Genomic DNA, 25,581 nt, shown 5'->3' on the forward strand with positions numbered 1-25,581 from the left:
TAGCTAAGTTATCTCTTGAGAAATTCATATGTGAACACATTATACATTTACAGAAAGGAATCTCAGATGGATATAGGAAAAATTTTAGAAATCAGTACTAGTTTATGTAAGTGAGAAATGAAAACATTAAGTAAACACAAAGTCAAACTTTCATCTTTCAGAAATCCCAAAATATTCAGTATTGCCCAAGGAGCACAACTATCTAACAGCAGTTTTCAACTCTTAGTATTTCTGGTTAAATACAAGATGGATTTTTTTATAGTTTACCTAATTGTTTTCATTGCATAGACATGAAAAGTAACCACTGATTGAATGAAAACTTTTTCTCATAAAATTTGATATAGTTAAGCAAAAATAAATATACTTCATAAATTTCAAGTTGTTTCAGATAGTAGTATTCATAAGTAGGCTTATCCTATGAGTTGTTTTTAAAATTTTATTGTCAGGGTAACGTATAGAGGGGTTACAGTTACATTTGTCAGGTAGTAGGTACATTACTTTTTGAACATTGATACCCTCTTCTAGTGTTTTTCTCCCACTTTTCTCCTACTTTTCTTCCAGCCCTTCCAGTAATCTTGTTTTTCCCCTTCCCTACTCTATTTCAAATAAACAAATAAAGGTAACAAAGTCAGACACAGTAACAACATGAAATAAATTGTAAGAGGGAAAAAAAGAGAAAAGAAATAACTTCATATAGTAAGTGAAGTAAGCCAGGCCAAAAGAAACATAGGCTCCATGGTTTCCTTCTTTTGTCATAATCTACATCTAGGATTTTCCTAGCACTGGGTCACCATAGTTCAAAACCTATGTCAATAAGGCCATCTAGGATGAACTCCAGAAAAATGAACTCCAGGATATGGAAAGAAGAGATTTATCTTTGGGGTTGTTATTTTTAATGTGCTATGTGAAGTTATTTCTTTTTCCCCCTTATGATCTGTCCCCTGTTGTTAATATATTTGATTTTGGTATCTGGTGTATTAGTATTGCATATATGATGAGACAAAGGACAAATGTGTACCAATGAAATAGTGATATTCACACGATAGTATGTTGGAAATGAACTTTACAACTTGGGAGGAGGTGGGGGATAAGGAAAGTGGGAGAAAAAACATGGAAATGGGTAACAATGTTCAAAAAGTAATGTACTCACTAACTGACGAAGGTAAATGTAACCTCTCTCTCTACATTACCCTGACAACAAAATAAAATTAAAAAAAAAAGAAAGAAAACTGGCTTATTCACTTAGAATCATCTCCAATTCTAGACATTTCCATGAAAAGAACATAATCAATTCTTTATGAATAATAATTCATGATTTATATTTTTCTTTTCTTTTTTTTCTGTGTACTTGTTTATTTTCTGGATCTGCCTTTGAACTGAGATCCTATAAGTATGAGTTTCCAGAAGAGCTGTATGTTCACAGGTGAATTACAAACACCTAGTTTTTATACTAAATTTTCTTAACTTGTACACCAGTTGCAGGTCAACTGTTTCCATAGCTTGTCTGCTCTGCATAGTGTATAACAAACACACTTTGCAAATCCTCTATTATCTCTTGACTTTCATTATTTTGCATGAACCTGAAAAGTTGTAGGTAAAATTAAATGCTTCACACATTTATGCATGGTCCTCATTTAAGGGCTGTGTTGATCTTCTATCTTCATTCCTGTTTCAGTGTAGGTTCGGCTAAGTCAAGTCAATTTAAAAGAAATTAAATAAGAGGTAGTCATTCCAGTCTTTTGGTTCCAGTATCCAAAATCATTCAGTACATACACATGCAAGCTATGAGTCATTAACCATTCATGAAATTGTTGAAAGAAATAGAAAACGAAAAATTCAAAGATCTGCAGTTTTGTCAATGCTTGTTGGTTGAGATGTGGATGAAGTCTTACAAATATTTACCATTGTGTTAGTTATTCCCAATTTAAAATTCTCTGAATTAAAAGATTGTTTGCCAAACATTCGATTATCCAAGAACAGAATCAGAAGTCTGATTTAAGTCTCTTTACTGATTCTTATCAACTATGCATAGCTAAATTTGAAGCATCAATTGAAGGAAAAGCTAATTTGCTAACTTGCTGGAAAGAAATGAAAATTCATAGAGAAAATGAATATTTTATAACACAAAGGAATAATAATGATTGCACACTTTCTGACATGGATACACACCCACATTTCTCCTGTAGTCAGCAAGAATGAGGAAATATTCTACAAAAATAATTGGAATGCAAAGAGTATTTGATTAATATATATAGTTAGACTTACTGCCAATATAAAAAATGGCATGTTGGTGTAATATTAAATAAATTAGACTACACAAATTGCAATATATATCTTGTTATAATAAATTTTGAAAGTAAAATACACTTGATTTTAAATCAGATAATTTCTTTCAAACTTCCTCAAATATATTTTGTTAATGCACTATAAATTATAAGAATCAAAAATATTCCATAACATTTCTAACATTTTAATTATCTTGTAGGATGTGGCATTTAAATTTACCATTTCACCTCTTAATATTTTGATATCTAAGTAAACATCAGTGTTACAAAAGTTTAATGTCTGGACTTCAACTATGCTTAAGATAAAGAATATACAGTTTATTTAAAATACTCTGAGCCAAGAGTTGATGGCTAACTCTGCTAATCCTACCTACTCAAAAAGCTGAGGTCTGAGGATAGTAGGTTGAAGAGAATTTGGCACAAAATCCATGAGAATTCAATTAACCAGCAAGAAAATAGAAGTAAAGTTGTGAGGAGCAGGTATCTGGTGTATGGTAATTTATGCTTATATGAATTAGGGAAGGAAAGAGGAAAAACAAAATGGTGAGACAAAGAGTGAATGCACCAGCAATTCCCACAAGACAATCTGTTGGAAATGAACTTGACAAATTGAGGTGTTTGTAGGATAGGAAAAGTGGGAGAAAAATGTGTGTGAGGGGGTAATGTTCAACAAGAAATGGATTCAGTAAATTACCTGTATACCCTGATAATAAAATTAAATTTAAAAAAAATGCACAGGCCCATATTTCAAGTCCATATTGGCAAAAATAAATGCACAGATAGAAGGAAGGAAGAAAGGAAGGAAAAAAGAGGAAGAAAGAAATACAATTATAGGACTATCTTGGTGATTTTGTGGTTCAGTACAGTAACTTACTGCAAATAATCATAAATAATCTATAATAAATTTCAAAATGTGTAGAAAAGAAAATCCTCAACAAAAAAGGGGGTTATGTCTGAAGAAACAGAAAGGCATATTATGTTGACTTTACTAAGTTACATTTCACATTCATATTGTATCAACATGCTTTGCCATGTATAGGCAGACAAATAATCTGCTCTTATAAAAACATACAAATATTATTAATCTAAATCTGAATGTTTTATCAGGATCAAGAGAAAGTAAAACATGTCAAAAATTACATGAAAAAAATTATATAAATCTGTTAATTTAAAGACGTTAATAGTAACTTATAGTTTCCTTGCTAATAAAAATTAAAATCCCTTAAGTAGCTTTCAATATTCTGTAACATTGAGGACTGAGACAAAATATTTACTATTGAGAGGTTGGGGAAGGGAAAGCGGAAAAAACATGAGACAGGTATCAACATTCTAGAAGTAATGCACCCACTACCTGATGAATACAATAAAAAATATTTAATATTGAGGGGCCATGAGTTTAGCCTAGTGGTAGAGTGCTTGCCTAGCATACACAAAGAACTGGGTTCAATTTCTCTGTACCATATACATAGAAAAAGCCAGATGCAGTACTGTAGCTCAAGTGGTAGAAATTATCCTTGGGAAAGCCCAAGGACATTGGAAAGAGTGCTTACAATATCTTGTGCTATTGTTGTTATTTGTTTGTTTTGTGACAGTAATTAAAATGTCTTGTATTGCTGTTATTTATACGTTTGTGTTTATGTTTGTGTATGCTTTTAAGTTCTATTTAAGCAAATACCTAGAATTTTATAATATTTTGCTGATGATAAAAATTTTATTTGTGCTGATATAATTTATTTTAGCATAATTTTCATCTTAGGATTTGGGCATGGTGGAAGAGTAATGTACTTTCACCTTTTTTTGTTTGTTTGTTGTTTTGTTTTGTTTTGTGGGTCATGGGGCTTGAACTGGGCATGGGCACTGTCCCTGAACTCTTCAGCTCAAGACTATCAACTTACCCTTGAGCCAAGCCCCACTTCCCATTTTCTAGATGTTAATTGACAGTAAGAGTCTCAGATCCTTTTGTGCCTGGGATGGCTTTGAACCTTGATCCTCAGATCTCAGCCTTCTGAGTAGCTAGGATTACAGGCATGAGCCACTGCACCCAGCTTTCTATTTCCACCTGTTTTTAAGGTAAACTTTTGAAAAATGTAATGATTCCAAATGGTTCAGAACTCATTAATATTATTTTCATCGTTTTCATGCTGTTTAGCCACAAATAGAATACATAGTGATAATAGTAATGAAAATAATATAAACCTACATGAGTTGCCAAACAATGGAATCAAAAATCAATTTTAAATATAAACAACATATGAATAAGTTATTAATACACATAGTAACCTCTATTTACTATAGATCATTTAATCTCCCAACTAGACATAAGCAACCTAGGATGGTAAATAGTACATTTGTACTATAGTACAAATAGAGAGAAAATATATTTAAACCAATCAGGACTATTTATTTAAACAGTAAAATAATTTCATTTCTTTTTCAGAGCCAGTGATTGGCAGTAGATCTAGCACTTTTAGATTGGCTACTGCCAGCCCTTTGGTTATGATTTTGGTTTGGGCTGTAGTAGCAGTCCATGGTGTCCTTATACTTGAGATGGTTTGATGTCTGCTTCACGAATAGCTAGCTAGGATTATCGTTATGTGTCACCATGACTGGATTAAATTTTTTCTTTGTGCTATGTTCTACATATTCTTTTACAAAAGTAGAGGCATTATGATATATAAATTAATCCTTTAGAATATTTAAAATTTCTTTTAAATATAAGTTCTTAACACAATTTTCAGAATATACAAATTGCGTTTTAAGATGGAGAGGTTACAAAACAAGCAGTTCAATCTCTAAAATATATTTCTTCTCTCTTCCTCATTCTTGGTGGTTGTTTTATAAGACTACAGAATTTTTTAATACCTATGTGTCATGCTTTCACAACTATTTTATTTTATTGCCAATAACATTAAAATGTAACAGTAGTTTTCACTAAGAAGTCTTATGCAATCTATTAAATTTTTAAAGTTGAAAACTTGGCATTGGAAATTATTATATCTCTAAAACAAAATGTCAGATTCATTCATGCTGTAGAAAACAATTTTAATTCCATTTCTATAAACTTTGTCAGCCTATCAAATAATCACTAACCTGTTACATCTACTTAGGTACTGACAACTGAATTTACCATCTAAATATCTCCTCTCCTCTCTACCCATAGTACAAGATGTGTATGTGTGTGTGTATTTGTGTGTGTGTGTGTGTGTGTGCATGTGTGCTTTTGTTGAAATATACTTCTTTCATCACTGTCTTCTTGACTTCCAAATTACTCAAAAAGTCAGTCAAAACAGAATAAGGTCAAGAGCAAACCTCAAGCATGCCACCTAAGAATGTCCAACCATATGATTGGCTATTGTAAACTTTGCATCTGATAAGGGCTGTATTGTTTATGCTAAAACTGTTTTTCATAGCAAAATGTCAAATCAAAGTAAACTATATAGTTTAACACAGGTCTTTACTACTCTTTGAATCAAAATAAGGGGTAGAGCTGGAAGTATAGCTCAAGTCTGAGTGCTTACCTTGCAAAGTCAATGTCCTGAATTTAAACACTAGTGCCCCCAAAATATTTAGACAATATAGAAAAATAGAGGGATAGATTGAGTGATGGATAGATAAAAATAATAAAGATGAAAGAGGAATTTCATCAAGTATAAACTAGCAGAAAATAACAAATATCCCAACTTGATATTACAAACCTGTACCTGAAACTACATATATCATTAAATCCTTTTACTGAAATAATAGATTTCAAATAGCTATGTTTTGACATTGGCTATCTGGACACAAATGAAAATGACAAGAATAATCAGTGAAACAACTTTATGAAGTTATAAGAAGAGGTAAGGGGGCCGGCCTCTCACTATAAAGCAAATTATCCTATTGCTATTCATATAAATAAATAACTTAAATACATAAATAAATCCTATGCCCAAGAAAAAGAAGACCCAGTGAAGAACACAAATATTTACTTATTTTTAATTAAAATAATTCACAAAGAAAATTAGTAATAAGATAAAGGAACATTTTTGGTAAGACATAAAGTAGAAATGTTTTCAAAGTACATAGGATATTTACATATCTATCCCAAATATAGCAGAAGAATAAAGCATTTAAAATATCCTAGTTGGGGCTAGGAGTTTGGCCTAGTGGTTAAAGTGCTTGCCTAGCATGCATGAAGACCCGGGTTCGATTCTTTGGTACCACATACATAGAAAAAAAAAAAAGCTGGAAGTGGTGCTGAGGCTCAAGTGGTAGAGCTCTAGCCTTGAGAAAGTCCAAGGACAGTGCTCAGGCCCTGAACTCAAGCCCAGGACTGGCAAAAAAAAAAAAAATATCCTAGTTGGAGGAAAAATATCTAATATATTTTTTCAATATACTTAGTAAGAAGTTATATACCGGATGTTCTAGAAACAAAATTCAAATATATCTTGAACAGTTTTCATTGTGTTATATATAACTCAAAGAGAATTGAAGATCCATAAAATAGTTTATGAATGATTTGGGTTCACCCCTTGAAGAAATAGGAATACCTAAAAAATAAACACAAATAACAAATATTTTACATGATTCAATATTTTATATTTTTTAGAATTTTTCTAAAGGAATAAAACAATGCATCCAAAAATTTTCAGAGCTGCAAGACTGTTGTAAAGACACTTTTCAAACTCTCAATTATCAAAAAGGAAGTAATTGCAAAATGAAAAATGAGGATAGACTAAGGACAAAGTCCCAGAATTGAATTAAATGAAAAATTAGGAAAAACCGTACTGGAACTGAAGCTTAATAAATATTGTAACAAAGATTAAAGAAGAAAAAAACCACAAATTTTAAGTTACTGATTATTTAGCTAATTAATCTGAATTTGCAAACCAATATCTTAAATTGTTTAAAATATCTTATGCTGATTGGTCAATTAAGTCTTCTGCATTCTACTCTAATTTAAAACAATTAATAGTTGTTATTAGAAAGCATAATGAAAAAGGTTTAGAGAATTGCTAAGAGCACAAAACTTGACCTCCTATATTTCTCTATTACATGAGGAAATTAATTGCAAAATCAATTCAATTATAGTTACATTATGTTAAAACTGTAATTCAAATACAAATATAATTTATAGTATTTGTGGGGAAAGGAGGATATAATTTTAGCTATTGAGCCATAGAGTATTGTGTCAAAAGAACAGAAATGCTATTCCACACATTGTAAATGCTAGTCTTGTATTGAAAATTAGGAACAACTTAGCACAAATACAAGGCTATGCAAGAATGCACAAACTCCACTCCATGTGCTTTTGACTGTTCAATGACAGATATGTGAAAGATTGGGGAAGATAAAATAAAAAGAAATTTCAGAGCAAAAATAATTCAAAATGAACTATATAATCAACATAAACAGAATGAAAAGGCAAAACAAGCATGCACACATCAAAAATAACATGAACTAATGACAAACAGAATCTTGAAAAATAGGTGAATTTTTTCAAACTTTATCAAGTATGAATGGATGAAATTCAGTTTGTCCTACTTCTATTGGGACATCCAGATACTCCTCAGACTTTTGAGTTACTCAAACATCTAAGATCATGTGTAAGATGCAATTTCCTCTACAGACTAGATGAATCCTCATAAATGTTATTATCAGACGTAAGAGTGATTTCAAGAATAGTGGGAAATGTAACAGAAGGCAAACAGGCATCAATAGGAAGAAAGAATGATAGTAATTTTAAAATTCATATTTTGAGGTTATAAATCCAAAACTTGCCAGCTGGAAGAGAAATACCAAAGGAGATTTGGCCAAGAGAAAGGAATGTGAGAAGTAATGAAATCAAGCATATTATCAATACGGCTTTCCGATTTGTTACAGAGTTAGAACCATATTGGTAAATATAGAGTTGACTGGATTTGGAGAGAGATAAAAATGGAATTTTCTCTTTTATTTTTGCCAATCCCAGGGCTTGAACTTAGGGCCTGAGCACTATTGCTGGGCTTTCTCAAGGCTAGAGCTGTACCATTTGAACGACATTTCTGGCTTTTTCTATGTTTGTGGTACTGAGGAATCGAACCTGGGTCTTCATGCACTCTACCACTAGGCAAGCACTCTACCACTAGGCAAGCACTCTACCGCTCCCTGCCCTAAAAATGGAATTTTCCTCCATGAAAAAATTATCAATAATAGTTTTTTTCTTTTTTCACATTTCAATGGGGTTGTTTTGTTATAACTAAGTTTGATATATATATATATATATATATATATATATATATATATAACCATTTTTGGTGATTTATTTGAGATCTACACTGCCTGAAAACTCAACATGATGGTGGCAACAGATCTATAAATGGTTAAAGAAGGTGTGTCTGGTCTGCACTCTCCTGCAGGACCTCAGTTCTCTGTTTGGGAAAGACCAGAGTGATGCTCTGACTTCCAGTCACAGTCATTATTCCATCTTACAACTAACACAATTCTTACCTTGCCTTCCTTTATAATAGTGTTCATTAAAGTATATGAAAATCATTTGGTAACCAACTTCCTTTTCCATTAGAATCAAATGTGAAATCTTCAAATACATAACTATATTATTCAGCTCTTTATTAATCTATCAATTCCACAGTTCTAATAATAGGATTAAATATAGGAGCTTAATAAATGCTACAAGAAATGAAAATGTCACAGAAATCCTAATGAAAGTTAAAATTTACATTTTCTTATTTCAGTTGACATGTTAGAAAATACTTGGGGAATTAATAAAAATGATACTGATTAAGAGATATGGTAAAATTGGAGATCTCAAATATAAACTATAAAGCAAAAGGTATATATTGATAAAAATATTACCTAAGGAAGAAGGATATTAAGAAGTTGGCTTCTGTCTGGCATAAATATTTTTGTACAACAAGTATTATTGATATATTTAGTAAAAAAAGTTTGTCTATTTGTAATGTAATATCAAGATAATGTTTTTAAATTACCATAATGTATTTTTATTACATAATTTAAAATTTTGAAAAATATTTGATAAAAGTGGGAATAAATTCAAAAGCAAAAGGTGAATTATATAAAATAATGTTTAATATACTAACTTTAATATTTTTCTTCAAATAAATTTTTGAAAAAGTGATCCAAATGCCCTACTAAAACAAGAAGATAGGAGCATAATTTAATATTTCTTTTTAAAAGTTCTCAAGATAGAAAGCCAAAACAAACGAGTAATAAATTTAAGTAGAAATAACATAAAAATTAATAGTACCTACAGTTACAATTTTATTCCTAGAAAAAATATTATCATAGAGCACTGCTGACTCATACATCTATTTCTAGCTTCTCAGGAAACTGGGATCTGAGTATTTTGTTTCAAAGACAGGCAGGGCAGAAAAGCCTTTGAGATTCTTATCTCCATTAACTAGCTAAAAGCAGGAAGTGGAGCTGAAGCACAAGTGATAGTGCTCTAGCCTTCAGTAAAAAAGCTCAAGGAAACTCTTGGCCCAGTACTACTGTGTAAGCCCTATATTAGAGAATAAAAACTATATAGTTATGATGACTTACAAAAATATCAACAAATCAATTAGCAGCATTATTCTTAAACACAAATACAATCAAAATATCTGATTTGATGAATAGATAGTCATAAAAACAGAACTATGCAAGGAAATGATTTCAAAACTATGATTTTCATGTTTCAAATTTCCAAAACTGAAAATGGAAATAATCATTAAGCAGTCGAGATAAACATAAACAAATAGTAATAAACAGAAGAAGGCCAACTAGGGTAAAACTGGAAGTTTGGACACAGATCAGATGGTTAGCATAGGTATTCACTGCAACAGAGAAAAACTCTGTGTGTGTGTTTGTGTGTGTGTGTGTGTGTGTGCATGTGTGCACACAGGTGCCTGAGTGTGTGTGCATCTCCAATAGTATTATTTTCACCAAGACACTGGAATGACGTGAAAACAGACATTTATAACTTGAGATACTGTATAATTAAATCCACTATATAATCTTTGACATATAAATGCAATTATTTGGGCCAGGTGCTAGTAGCTCAGGCCTCTAATCCTAGTTACTCAGGAGACTGAAATCTGAGGATGACAGTTCAAAGGTAGCTTTTAAGAAATCTCCAGCAACTTTTCCAAAAAATGTGAAACTCAAAATGTAAACTCCAGCAACTCCAAAACAAACAAGAACAACAAAAAACACCCAAATTCTTGCTTAGCAGATTAAAATTTTCATAACAAATATTTCTAATCAAATTTGAGTGTGGAAAACATCCTGAAGGAACTTATTTTTGGCAAGAAATGTAATTTTTACCAAGCCTGAACAATTTAAGAAGTACTTATTGTGATGATAATGAAGATACTAATATATTAAAATAGCTGTTATTAGCTAAATGAAAGCACCTGGGCTATGTACTCAGAATTGAGGCGATGGTGATGATAATATATTTTTGCATGTGTGTACACATTCACACACACACACACACACACACACACACACACACACACATATGATTCCAAAGATGGAGCTGGCAACATTCAAAATTGGAAGTGAGATTTGGGCAGTAGTGACTAATTTTTCCGAGTACAGGTTTTGAGCTTAACTAAATTAATGAAATCAATTAATAGCAAGCTAATTCATTTCCAAAGTGCATACCATATTCTGGTGGTCAAATGCTATGTTAAGGACTGCTGGGTATACTGAGTCACTTAAAGGTGAGTGAGCTGGCAGCCATGGCTCACGCTTGTAATTCTAGCTACTCAGGAGGCTGAGATCTGAGGATCAAAGTTCAAAGCCAGCCCAGGTACTAAAGTCCATGAGACTCTAATCTCCAGTTAACCTCTAGAAAACTGGAAGTGGGGCTTAAGGCAAGGGTAGGGCGGTAGCCTTGAGCAGAAGAGCTCAGGGACAGAGCCCAAGAAGAGTTCAAGCCCCATGACTCATAAATTAAATAAATAAATAAATATAAATAAATAAATGTATGTGAGTGAGATATCCCCTTTGCGAGTAAATATCATAAACTGAGGGAAGTTACTAATTTTGTTTGCAGTTCAAAGAATATTATCTTCCATGGAGTCTGGATTATGTATAAAAGAGGATAGCATTGATATATATACGAGATGGTAACTTGTGTATATTATATTTCTTTAAACTTTTTTGGTTTATCAAGAGGAAATATGTAAACCAAACCTCATGTATTAAAATGCCAAATAATTGTAACATGACACATATTTCTAAAATATGCTTCTTTATTTTCATTTTGAGAGCAAACTTTAACTTAATAAAAGATTCTGCAAAACATACCCAAAGACTAAGTTGAGACTTGCCTCTGCTCATATATTAAGTCTACACTTTTTGAATTGTAACAACTTATATTTATCTTCATCTTGCAGCATACAAAAATATTTCTCTTTATAAGTCTTTTTAAAAGTAGAACTATCCTCAAGAATTATTACAATCTCTACTTCCTATTTCTCTCCAAGTCTATGGAATTATATTTGAGAATAAAGAAAGACACAATGGTGAGAAACTGAGAGTATATCCATTTGATTTACTATAATAACTAATCCTTTAATGTATCTTGTAACATCCTATTTTGCTGATCCATTCATCCACTGTGGGGCATCTGAATTGAGTCCATAGATTGACTATGGTAAACAATGCTACAAAGAACATAGCTGTGCAAGAAATAGTGCTGTGGCTCAAGTGGTAGGGTTCTAGCCTTGTGAAAAACCCAAGGATTGTGCTCATGCCCTGAACTCAAGCCCAGGACTGGCAAAAAAATAATAATAATAATATAATCTATTTATTAAAACGCTGTTCTACACACAGTTTCCAAATCAACACAAAACACAGGGAATGCAGTAACTTTCACTGCATCCTTATATTTCTATTTAATTACTTTCTTGCTTTCTCTTTGTTTGATGCTGATAATTAACTCAGGGAGTTTTTCAGGTAAATCATGAAAGAAGAAAAGACTGAGTAACTGGGAGGAGTTCTGAGGCAGCAATTCAAAAGAAAAAAAATGTTTCTCTAAGAAGCACCATTTGCTGATCACAAAGGGTTACATAATTGTGCTTAACTATTACAGAAATACATCTGGGATCTATGTCAATACTAGTTAGACTAGTTAATATCAGTCGGGTGAACAGATGGAAGTCAATAAACATTTTAACTGAAAATAACACAGGAAAATTTACAAGAAAAAGGAGGAACACTACAAAGGAGTAGATAACACCAGCAAAGCCTTTCATTGGACAGTTTCATCCAATAGCTACAGGATAGTAAACTTACATGGTATAGGATGTACTGCTTTAGTAGACATGATATGTAAAGAAGAGCCATATTAACTACAATAATATTTCTGTAAAGTCTGTTTCAACTGAAAGATTTCTTCATCTAGACTAGAGGATTGGACCTTCATGTTCATATACTCAAAGTCTAGGCAAATATGTGATATACATTGATCAGATCCTTATAAATGACTGATAGTCCAAGAGGGCTGTGAGTTCACAATTGATAAATTAGCCTCTGTTCCTATTTTTGAAAATTCATCATTTCCACAACACTCAATTGAAACTAATGCTATTCAAATTCTAGGCAAACTAAACTCTTGCCTCTTACTAATAGAAAATGATAGAAATAATTAAGCTGAGATTTACATGAAATAGCAAACATCTTGACTGTGAAAGACATTTTCCAACTTCCTGTCATGTTTGTGAATCTTTTGCTTTTGAATCCCATAATTATGAAGTATTTTTAAAACAAGAATTGTTTTTCATTAATTTTGCCAAGGATCTAAAAATAAGTAATGATCTTCATGCTACTTAAACTATGAATTTCTAAGGATTCACATGTATCTAATATTTAAAATTTAAGTTCAAAATGCTATTTGTGATATTATTCTATCAATATGCTAATGAAAATTACCAACCTTATAAGTCATGAGCATTTAGAAAACCATCTTAAAAATGATTTTAAGGGGCAGGGAGCATGGCCTAGTAATAGAATGTTTCAATTCCTCTGTTACCACATACAAAGAAAAAGCTAGAAGTGGTACTGTGGTTCAAGTGGCAGAGCTCTCTAGCCTTGCAAAAGCCCAAGGACAATTCTCAGACCCTGACTTCAAGCCCCAGGCCTGGAAAAAAAGAATAAAATAAAATAAATGATTTTAAGATTGTGTTTGACCTCTTTTTGAAAGATTTTACAGACAAAAAGCATTCCAGTACTAGTAAGATTTATAGATAAAAGTGTTTTGTTTTTTGTTGTTGTTTTTTTTTTTTTTTTCCAGTTCTGGGGCTTATACTTAGGGCCTAGGGTTTATTTTTGAGCTTTCTCTAGGCTAGCACTCTACCACTTGAGCAACAGCACCACTTCCAGCCTTTTTCTTTGTATGTGGTAACCAAGTAACTGAATCCAGGGCTTCATGAATGCTAGGCAAGCACTCTACCACTAGGCCAAACTCCTGGCCCCCAGTAAAGATTTTCTTAAAAGCCATCATACACATTGAAAAAGAGTTGTATCTGCTACCCCTGAGCTTGCCAGCAGGTCTATAGAAAATTTCATTTGAAATAATTTATTATCTTCATTATCTTAAAAACTATGCATGGCTTGAATATGGCACACACAACAGCCTGGATGCAATTTGTTTACACAAAACAGTTGAATCAGTTCAGCTGTTTTGTTTTAGAATTTAGCTGAAAGAAATCACTAAATAGTATTTCTTGTAGACCAGTTTTGTAGTTTTTTATTTCCAGATTTCATTCTACTTACTTATTTTGCCAGTCTCCTAATGTTGATCTGAATTTCATAAAGGACAAAAAGTACTAATTACAACTGAAAATATATTTTGTCATCTGCAGAAATATCTAAAATAACATAAAGTATAAAATTTGAACAAAATATTAACCAATTCCACTACTCTAGAAGGTGGGTCAGGAGCCTCCAGTAAAGATTATCATATTTAAAACTCTGTTTCTAGTAAACAAAACTAGTCAAATTAAATCATTAAATAAACATAATTGAGCAAAGTTGAATTTAAAATGTATATTTTTATTCAAGACTATGCTGTATATTTAATAGGCTGTATAAATTCTGTTATTCTTTAAATTGCCTATTAAGACTGTTTTTTTTTATTGTTGGGATAATGTATACAGGGGTTACAGTTACATTCCTCAGGTAATAGGTGCATTATTTCTCACACATTGATACCCCTTCTCATGTTTTTGTCCCCATTTCCTTCCCCCACCCCTCAAGACTCTGTTTTATCTATATTATTACAGTCTTGTTTCCATATCTTTTTACACAGTTATTTTATAAAGCATTGTTTTGCATCTGATCAGGAAGGATTTGGGCAGTGGTAGTATGATTTATCCTTTCAAGGAAGTCTACTCCCCAAAGCCAACTAGGACTAAAAACAGTGGCTGTTAGGATAGGGTCTAAAAAGGAAGAAACTTCAAGAAATGGGGAACATAAAGAATGGTTTGCACTGTAGTGTGCTAGTATTTCATTTCTCTGCCCAACCCCTCTTTTATTTGAAGATGACACTCACCTGAAATAGCCATTGTAGATAGAAGAATGCTATGTTCACTTTCTCAGGGTTAAATCAATTTATTTTCTTCTGCAAATAAATATAATGCACATTGCATAACTACTAGAAAATAATTGACATGTGTTGTAAGAACACTTTCTTCTAAATCAACTGAACAATAAGTTGAAGGTATCAAACCTTTCAATATTATTCATAAGCATTCTTAAGAACAGACTATTTTATGTATGAAGTTAATAAGCATTTTACACTGATGAATTTTACTTGAAAGGAGAGCACTGGGTTAAAAATTTAAGGGTTGTTGGTTTCAATTCTGTCTTTTGCACTTACTGCACTAGTTGCATATTTTTTATCATGACATCTCTCACATATTTAGGGCTTGTCTCAGTAATTTGTGTATAAAAGTAGATACTACTAGTATACTTTTCAGTCAGAATCACTAGAAGAAGAATAAAATTAGAATGGTTAAGGGAAAGACACTGGAATTTTGAAACTAACAAGCTGGGCATGTGTTACCTGAACTGTGGGCTGGTTACATAAGTTGGTTATCAATCTTAGGTAAAGCATCAAGATCTCAGATATTCTCTTTAAAATAAGTGGTTCAAAGGATTTTGAATCCATATTTTTATTTGACTTAGACATTAGCTGAAACAGTAATCCAGGCAAGGTTTTGCTATCTCCGCTGGCACTCAAAAAATAATAGCCACAAATTATTTTGCAAATTGGGATTATAATTTGTGCCTAGGCTCCCACACTTGTTTGAGATTCAAATCAGGAAAATATGGGAAACAACTATTGTGTGAGTTTCTAATTATACTTTAGATATTGAAATTAACATTTCCCTTAAATATAAGGGAAAGATGCAAGAATTTTATCCTAAGACTTGCCCTAAAATGTCATAATGCCCCATGATTTTTCTGTAAGCTGGCATTTTTGAGCATCTTCCTGAAGTCAATAAGATAAATTTATATAATGAAAAGTTAATGAAGGAATCTTTGTTATTAAAAATTATTTAGGAATTGACAGAGACACCTCCAAGGAATCCATTTCAATTTGCAAATTTCCTTTCTAGAAGTACCTAAGCCCTTTTACTTTAAATCATCACAATCTTCCTTTAAATTACTACCATAATGCAAAGAACGAAATTTATAATTTTGAACATTATGAAGTTAAGCTTTTAAGGGAATCACTCACTACTTGTTATATATTTCAGTCACTTTCTAAGCATTTCAACTCGTCAAATTTAGTAGCTTCATTATCTTTGCAAATTTCACTCCCATGTCTAAAACACATGCTACTTAGATTAATCATTTAACTGAAGATACCCATTTAATATTATATTATAGGTTTTTCTTGCAGTATTAATAACTATAAGATGCATGATTATTTCTATGGTTAGAAGTCAAATGACAAGTAATGTGAAAATATGCTGATCCAAAAGCAGACTAAAGAAAAGGACAAATTTTATGTAAATATCAATTAATCTAAGAACCATAAGGAAAATTACAGATTTTCTTGTTTTAAAAGGACACATATAAGAAGTCACATAGAGCTTCTTAGAAGTGAGTAAAAAACATAAGGCCTACTCATCAAAGGTTTTTCTAAGATAGGAAAACAATCTACATTTTGGTTTTATTTGTTGATTTGTGATATCAATAAATAAATATCTTTTACTGAAAATATGCTTATTCATATGATGTATATATTAGTCACAACATATTTTCATTCCATAATTATCTTTTTGTCTTAAAGCAAACCACCAGTTATGGTTTATTTTACTAGAAATGTATCTGAATTTATGGTCTCAGAGGGTAGACATTTGTAGTTGTCTGTCTTTGTTGGTATTATGTGATCTAATTGCAATAAAATTGATAAGATAGTAAACAAAACTTTGAATAATATCTTGAATACCTCATAATCTAGTCTTATATCTAGCATTTATGTTCATCTCATTGTAACCTAGCCTAAAAACACTTATCTATTTTAGACAGGCTTACTTATTCTATAATGTATGAGTAGTGAATAGGCTGATATTTAAGGACCCTTCTAACTTTACTCACATGATTTTTGACAAGGTGAATGAATAAACTCTTGCAAGTACATTAATCTATCGATATTAGACGAAACCATTGCCAAGACAGAAGGGATTTTAAAAAAAATCCAGGTCAGCAACAGGGTAATATTTTTCAGAATGGATCTGCCCTTGATTCAGAGAGCCAGAACTAGAAAGTAAATGTGTGAAGGTGATAAGTAAAAATCTTCAGAGTATTTCTCAGATGTGTAATAGCCTGGGAACTTAGCCAAAGTGAAATAATAGCTAGTAAGAATAGCCTACTGTTAAAGAAATCTTCAGGTTGTTTTGTTAGCGATGAAGTGTGTGGGAATTCATACTAAGTTAGTACATCCGCATTTATTTTAATAATATTAATAACAAATACATGACTACATACATGATTTACATACAACATAAACAATGAACACAAAGGTAGTCTAATATTCTCTTATATAAACAATGAACACAAAGGTAGTCTAATTTTTTTTATATAGGCTAAAAAACCCAAGTCTTAGGATATTTGAGTCACTAGTACAAAGAAAATTGCTGGCAGAATCATTATTTTCCTTTCAAGTCTTAGAAGTTGGAGAGCCCTTGTTCTTTCCACTCCACTAGAATGATTCCGAAAAGTCAGACTGTACCAGCATTTTCTACATAGTTTGGTGAAATCCCAAATATCTGTGCCTGACTATCAGACAGATATCTGATGCAATAGTTCCCTTTTAGAATTTGTGATTTTTAGGCTAGTTTCAAGCTTATTGCATTTGTATTATCTTCAAGTAGTTGTAGAAAACAGTTTCAACTCAACCCATCAGTTTGTGAATACAGTGTTTCTTAATCAATGAAACCCCTCTCATTCTTCTCCCAGCCCCATCCTTTCTGTCAGTCAACCTACTTCCAATTTCACATATGAACAATCAATATTGTAACTTCATTCATCAACTCTACTTTTGACAACACATGTTCTACCTTCCTTTAACTCATTTTGTTAAACAATTCATTGTTAAAAGGAGTTATACCATTAGAAACCCCCACTAATGTGCCATATATTCGGTAATATATTTGTATGTATATTCATACAACTCTGCACACATGTATGTATATATATATAGTTGTACTTCAGATCTAATTTCCACCGGTGATGGAAAAACATGAATCCTTTGTTGAGACTACTTGAAAACTACTGCAGTACAAATACGGAAGAGCCACTAGAATAATGTTGTAGTACCCAATGTCATGTGATTAGCACTGAAATTCCACTTATTTAGCCACAAGGTATAAGAAGTTTATGAATATAGACCGTTTAGAGGTGATTTGGGACAATGAGTATTGTGTGTGAGAAACTAGGTATCTTCCATCTGCTCCAAAGAGCTTAGTTGATGGTAGGCAAGTCATTTGAAGGCTGTAACAGCATCTTAAGCAAAGGGGAAGACTGTATTAGCATAACATGGTGAGTTCTTGAAGATATCCACTAAATATTTGTCCGTGTTATGTAATAACGTGCTATTTCTAATGAGCATAAGAACCTCATGAAGAACCACATTCTGGGAAAACAATTTGTGGGCTTGGAGATAGTTCTTCATGAAAAATCCAACATCTCCCATTTGGTGACTCTGATATTGAAAAGATGCATTTCATAATCACAGTGTTTATTCTTTCCAAGACCTCATTCAAAATCTACCTAGGAACTTTTAATGTTTCCATAAAGTACAAACTATCTGTTATTGCCAGTAAAGACAATGGGGGAAAAAAGAGACAAAGCAGAAAAATTAATAAGGCAATGAAATAGCTTTACACTTTATTTGTAGCTTATGCAGTTTTAAACTTCGTCTTCTAGTCAGTTTGCTTTCAACATTCCAGATCTTGGAATTTCAAACAAAGTACATAATGTAATGTATTCTGAAGTAGTCATGTTTTCAAAAAAGATTTTTAAGCATGTTGCTTAGTACTTTATTTTCCTAATTCAAGTTATTTTCCTAAACTTTCCACAATATTGCAAATGTTTCATACTTGAGAGCTTTTACGAAGTAGAGGAAAGTCCTTCTCTCAGAACACAGAAGTTGATGTGAAGAATGGAAAAGTTGAGTTTCTTTCACTTATTTGCAATTGAAATCTAACGCAAGCATTTTAACATTAAAGTTTCTTTCCACATGAGTACCCTGACATTTTAAACAGGTCTATTTCTCTTACTATTTTCTTCTTGTTCTTTTATCAGATGTTGCAATAAATTTGATATATATGTACAACCATATCAATTTCTGTCCCATTTGCTGCAAGTTTAGTTTTGTTTGTTTCTGTATATTCCAAATGTTGTGTTCAGAGAAATGACATATGTGTTTGAGTATGTGTGTGTGTGTGTGTGTGTGTGTGTGTGTGTGTGTTACATTTATTCAGCTACCCCACAAATAGAAAAACTAATCATGGCTGTATTGTATTAACCACTGAAACAAAACCTGTGCTCTCCTACTTAATGGATTAAGTAGTTCTAACCTTGTAATTTTTTTTCTCTTTCAAGGTTCTCAAGGGAACTGGCATCAGGTTTTCAAGTGCTGAGACTTAGTCCTTAATTATTTCTGCTTGCATACAGATTCCAACCAGGGTGTAATACAGCACCTTCTCCTAGTCCCTCATGCAGACTCAGGAAAGTGCTTGCTGCAAAAGGACATTCCAGTTAGCTTTTTGCACAGGGAAGTAGAAGCTTCAGAATCAGGGACTCTTTCAAGCCCTATCTACCTTGGCTATTGGGTTGGTTTATTATCTCAGGGTACATGACATCCTGGGATAGGGAAAGGAACACTCAGATTCCCCTGAACTGGTTGATTCTGTCTTAGATTGCCTGGTTACTATTCTACAACACACAGCAATGCCCCCTCCCCTGCATGCTCAGGTCCTCTGTGGACCACACGAGGGGGTGTTAAACCTTTTAGACCATTGAAGTTATCTTGTTTCATTCTCTGTCCCTTTTCCAAGAGACCTACTTTCTTAGACACCTCGACGTACTTTCCCATCTCCCCCAACCCCCAGGGGTGAGGGGGAGGGCTGCACTCCTGTTTGCTTTGACCCCAGTGGCCCAAGCATAAGAAGGAAGGTGTTAGGTCTCCTTTGTTTGTTCCCTCTGTGAGCCTTCTGAGTACCCAGAGTAGCTCTTAGAAGTAAAGTTCTGTGAGTAAAGGGCAACACTGCAGTCTGCTCAGAGAAAGGGTGTTTGTGTCTCGCCTGGCAGTTGTGATAGCAGCAGCCCGAGGACCATCTAGATGGCAGAAAATCAACCTACAAGTGTTTCCTCCTCTTATGCATCCCTACTCCAGGGCTGCCTGAGAGCCTCTGGGAGTCAAGCTATTATCCTTCCTCCTAGCAAAATACAAGGGCACGTGCATGCTTGGGCAGGCACATATGCAGTCATGAGCAGATGCAAGGACACACGAGCGCACACACACGTTACTTCAGGAGCCACTTCAGGCACTCAGTTTCCGCCTAGCTTGATTCATTAACACAAATTTGGGGAGTCTGGATTTCTAGAAGGGACTCACAAATATACCCAGAGGGAAAGACAACTCTTGAAACTCAAGTGGGGAGGGGACCCTTGGCCTCCCTCCCCCAGTGGGCAGTGCTAGCCCTTATTTAGCCTAGAGGGAGGGGAGTGGGATGGTGAAGGTCATCTAGCCTTGGGTTGATTTGTTGTTCTTGTTGTTTAGTTGCTTGTTGTTGGTTTTTCAGCTTTGTGTTGTTTTCTAAAGATGTATCAATAACTTCACACCACCCACCCCAGCTTGGAAAAGCTCTGTAGGGACTTATGCAGCTGTGTGTGTGTGTGTGTGTGTGTGCGTGTGTGTGTGTATGTGTGTGTGTGTGTGTGTGTGTGGTCTGTTTTCCTGACATGTGCAGTGGGACTGTCATCTAGTAGGTGGATGAGTGTTTCAGTCTTGGCCAACAGGAACAGTGTTAGAAGCACCCTGGGGAGGCTAGGCTTAGGCGCCAGGCTCCACCCCTGCAGGGACGAGGCAAGCCGGGCCTGGCAAAATTCGTTGTGGATGAGGCTTCATCCACTAGCTGTCCCCAGAAGAGCTCCAGGACAGGAGTATTAGGTCTCAAAGCGGTGGTTGGTCCTGGCCTCTGGGGCCTTCAGCGCATATCAGGTGTGCATGCCCACAGGGTCCCCAGAGAAGCCCATTAACAGTGTAGGAACGCTACTAGGATTGCACTATGAACAGACAAGTTGCAGCACTGGTGACTCCAAAGCCTCTCCCTCTCCCTCTCCCTCTCCCTCCCCCGCTCCCTCTACCTCCCCTCTCCCTCCTCTCCTCCTCTCTATCTACCTCCTACCTCTTCTTCCTCTTTTTCCCCTTCCCACCCTCTCTCTCCTTTTTCCCTCTCTTCCTCTCCTCCCTCTTTCTTTCCGTCCCTTCCTCCCTCCTCTCTGTCTCCCTCTCTCTGGACTTGGATCCAGTGAAAGTAGCCTCCCACACCACGGAATCTTCAACCCCACAACCTGCACAGCAATTTCCTAGATTTTGAAACGGACCCTTTCAGCCCCACCCAAGAGGCGCAGGCCTAGTACCAACCACTTTTACCTCCCACCCGAGGGGGGGGGGTTGTTCCTGGAGACGCTCTTTGTCATAGTGATTTCTCAATGAGGTGACAGGGAGGAGCGGTGGAAATGATCCTCCCGCGGTAGAATTCTCCGGGCTGGGGCTGCTCACGTGGGAAAAAAAAAAAAAAAAAAAACAGGAGCTTTGGACTTCCTGAGCTCTGGCCCTAGATTAGAATGTAGAATGTAGATGCCAATGTGCTAAACCTTTGAAAGCACTCTCGGATCTCAGCTTTACGGTGGGCCTTGAGCTCAGAACTAACAGTATATGTGAGACAAAAAGCAAGCAGGAGCCGATTTCAGAACCAGGCACTGCAGCATTCTTGGTGTTCATAAAACCATGAGGCTGAGGTGAAATCAAAATTAAGAGTGAGGAGGTGAACATGAAAAATAACCAAAATTGGCATCCTGCAGACATCTGGGCGATGATCTAGAGCACACAGGACCTGGGCAAGTCTCTCAGATTTTGAGGGAGGTCCACATTCTAAGTCTTGAACGTAGGAGCTATCTTCCAAGAGTCAGGTGGTGACAATGAAGAACTTTATTACCATCAAAGTATTTATAAGGCTTGTAGAATATGGATTGAACAGGACCAAAGAAAGACTACTTGGAGCTTTTTCTACCCAAAGTCTCCAAAGCTGAAGTATGCACAAGAGACCCTTTACTTCAGTCTAAATGATAGGCGCAGGGAATCCAGGGGAGGGGTTGCACTGTCAGTCCTATTAAAAGCAAATCCTCAGATACATTGTATTTGGAAAATTCGGGAGGTGCAGGCAGCCAGGCTGAAATTGCTGGCAACTAGGCTTCATCGGGTTTGTCAGTCTGGCAAGCTTGCCCGCTCCAGAAGTCTCCAGCTTTTGTGCCCCCAAAATGTTTTGGCTCAACAGGTATCAACAGGGAAACTCACACTTAACCCCTGGTCATCTTCTGGAAAGAGACACTCCTGTATATCTATGTCTATATCTATATCTGTACCCCCACCTCAACCAGAGCTGCTGGCTCCCTTCATCTACCCCACAGAAGCCCAAGTCTAGCAGACCAGCGGCCATCCATTAACCACAGACTCGGGTGAGGAGAGTGGAACTAAAATGTGTGGCTTTCACAGGAGGCCTTGGAGATGGAAAACCCCTGGTGAGCAACACACTGAGAGACTCAGAAGTGTAGTTGAACACTTTAAGCTGAGCAGTGTAGCTCAGGTCTGTGCTGAAGCTCCAGAAAGCACACACACACACACACACACACACACACACACACACACACACACACACACACACACACACACACACATGCAATGGATCACAAGGTTGGGATTACAAGTCATTTGCAGCCACAGGAAGAAGCAGGTGTGACTTCTTGACATTTAGGCATGTAAATTAACCTTGCAGTCTGGCTATCCTTGGTCAGCTTAGAGGGAGAAGTAACCACTTCAGTCCCCTCTTCCCTCCCCCCCACAAAAAAAAAAAAACGTGAATTGTCATTTTCCCTGAATGCAAATGTGCTGCCTTGTGTGTGGGGACAGCCAGCTGCAAGCTGGACAATAAACTGTTTCATGGAGACGCGGCCCAATTGCGGTTCAGAGAGGTTCTCCCTTACAAAGGAAGAAGCATCCAGTTTGTGTTGACAGCCGTGGCGCGCCTGGGCCAAAACAGCCCTCCAAACCCCCTTCACCCCCACCCGACACATAGAGGATGCCCCGGGATTGGAATCTAGCTCCACGAAAACCAGTCCATCCATTTCCATCGAGTGCCTCAGCCCCGCCAGGGGCTACGGAGAGGTGATGTTCAGAAATGATAGCATGAGTCATAAACGCCTCCTGAGAATTCTTTGCGGCGATTCATGGACGTGGGGCGGGGGAGAGGGGGCATCAGAGTTGTGGAGGGGAGCTAAGGATAGGTTGTCTCCCCACACCCCCTCCCCAATGCCAGGACAACAGTTCTTCCGATGATCCTGACTGTCCTCTGCCTTCCTTCTGTGGAATCTTTATTTATTTATTTATTTTTAACATCCTACCCGCCCCTTCCCCCTCCCCCTCCCCCTGTCTGTACATGTGACAGGCTACCTGTCTGAGCGCCCAGACTTGCCTGGGATTTGGATTTTGATCGTGAGCTAATGACTTTCTTCCTACCTTCATTCATCCCACCCAGACGGACCTTTTACACTTTGCAGAACGTCAGACCATTTTAAACCTTCATCTTTTTCTTTCTTTTCTTTCTTTCTTTCTTTCTTTCTTTTTTTTTTCCCCTGACGAAATGTTTACCACCAACACCAAGGAAGGTCCTCTAGGTTTTTTTTTTTTCTCTTTGCTAAAAGCCCACGTAGAAACAATTCACATATATACGCAGACATTCCTGTTGGAATGTTTTACAAGATCCTGTGTCCTGATACACTTAAAAGGAGCACACACGTCCCTACCTCATCGCTAACTTTATTCCCCCACTCAAAGGGTTAAATAGCCTTGACACCCATGTCTTTAAGAATAACAATTAAAAAAAAATCCACCCAAAGCCTCATTGATTTGACATCAAGATAATCTTCACCACCAATAGGCAAAAAAAGAAAAAAGAAAAAAAGTCTTGCAATGCAATTATGCCTGGCTATCCACTAGTTAGAGGCTATAGGAATCAACTCACGTCTTCGTTTGAGCATACTGCAAGAATATTTATTGAGCCCAAGCTCAATCACCGCATTGAACGCCAAATCTGGCAACCCAAATGCATTTCCTATCTGAAAGTTGGGGGGGGGTGGCTGTGTGTGCGAAAGAGCTGTGAATCGAGTCCTTCATCGGTATCATCTTGATTATTTTACCGGGGACAAAATCGCAAAGTAAATCTCTCCAGCCTGGCTTAGGCGACAAATCAGACAGAGGGGACCCCTTTCCCATCCACACACACTCTCCCCCCACCTCGAAAGAACGCAAACCTACCTTTCACACAAGACACCGTCCATAAAAAGACGAGGTTCCAAAACGTAAATCCACTTTTAATCCCCATGTCGTTCCTTGGGAAGGAGTCTGGGCGGCCACATTTAGCGCATCCCCTGGAGCCGGGCTCCCGGGGCTTGGATTCCTTCGCTCGGCTTTCCCCTTTGCAGATCCTGTTCATATTATGCGCGAGCTCCGAATTCCTGCTCCTCAGCCCGGCGCAGTGGAGTCGCTGGTGGTGGTGGTGGTGCGCGGTCACAGCTCGGAGTGAATGGTGTTTCTGGGATACCACAGCAACCTTGAGGAGGACTCAACCATCTCTCCAACGGGGGCACAAAGTCTCCTCTTACTCTCGATTCCGTCTTAGCTGGTGCTTTTTTTTTTTTTCCCCTCCCCCTTCTCCCCCTTACCCCTTAAGCCAAAAATCTACCTCGATTCTAGCTGGGGATTTTTTTGTCCCCTTTTATTTTTGCAACCACGGAGCCTCTTAGAAAGCCCACTCTCCTCTTGGATAAACTCCCCACAATATTTGAAATTAGGGGCTTGGGTTTTGTTTTTTTGTTTTTTGTTTTTTAATCTTACTCCTTACCCCTCCACACACACACACCTCCTTTCTCCAACCTCCCCGAATAGATCAATTCTGCCTGTAAAAGCAGCCTAAGAAATATTATGTGCGGGAGCTCTCCATTGCAGCCTGCGAATCCAAAGGAGCATTTGATTCTGGAGATGTGTGCTGCTTTGGTGGTGGGGTGCGGGGGGGGGGGAGTGGGGGGGAGGATGGGGGGGAGGAACGACTGCGATCATAATGAATCCGCTTCCATGGACGGCCACCTCGTTTTAATGGAAACATGTGTTATTACTACAGTAGTTGCAGTATATTTTCAGGCAGGAGAGTTGCATTTATGATCCTTCAATTTAATTGAAAAAAAAAAAAAGAAGGAAATCACAGGGGAGGCTTTATTTGCACACATGTATTTACGTATTCAAATAACTACGTCTACACCCATCCCGGGGATTCTAGGATTTGATAAAAGGATGTCATTTGTAGCCGGATATAGGGTGGAGAGAGAAAAAGTCAGTTTTTTTTTGTTTTTGCTTTTTTTTTTTTTTTTACCCCCCAAATAGTTCCTTCTTTCTTCCTACCCAGCCTCCTTTCAGCCAATCTGCATCTCTCTGCATCTCAATTCAACTACTTTT

General features: G+C 35.9%; 1 protein-coding gene across 3 annotated transcripts in view; it reads right to left on the reverse strand.

The window, feature by feature from the left end:
• Csmd3 (CUB and Sushi multiple domains 3) overlaps positions 1-24,995 on the reverse strand; it is an 842,017-nt gene extending 817,022 nt beyond the window's left edge. For all 3 annotated transcript variants that reach the window (XM_090339296.1, XM_090339294.1, XM_090339297.1), the window contains exon 1: positions 24,388-24,995. In XM_090339296.1, the coding sequence (XP_090195422.1) occupies positions 24,388-24,565 (178 nt within the window). In that variant the 5' untranslated portion in view covers positions 24,566-24,995. The remainder of the gene's footprint in view (positions 1-24,387) is intronic.
• Positions 24,996-25,581: the final 586 nt, after the last annotated feature.

The sequence above is a fragment of the Megascapheus bottae genome, chromosome 9, assembly GCF_031878675.1.
Source record: "Megascapheus bottae isolate mThoBot1 chromosome 9, mThoBot2.hap1, whole genome shotgun sequence".
Taxonomy (NCBI): Eukaryota; Metazoa; Chordata; class Mammalia; order Rodentia; family Geomyidae; genus Megascapheus; species Megascapheus bottae.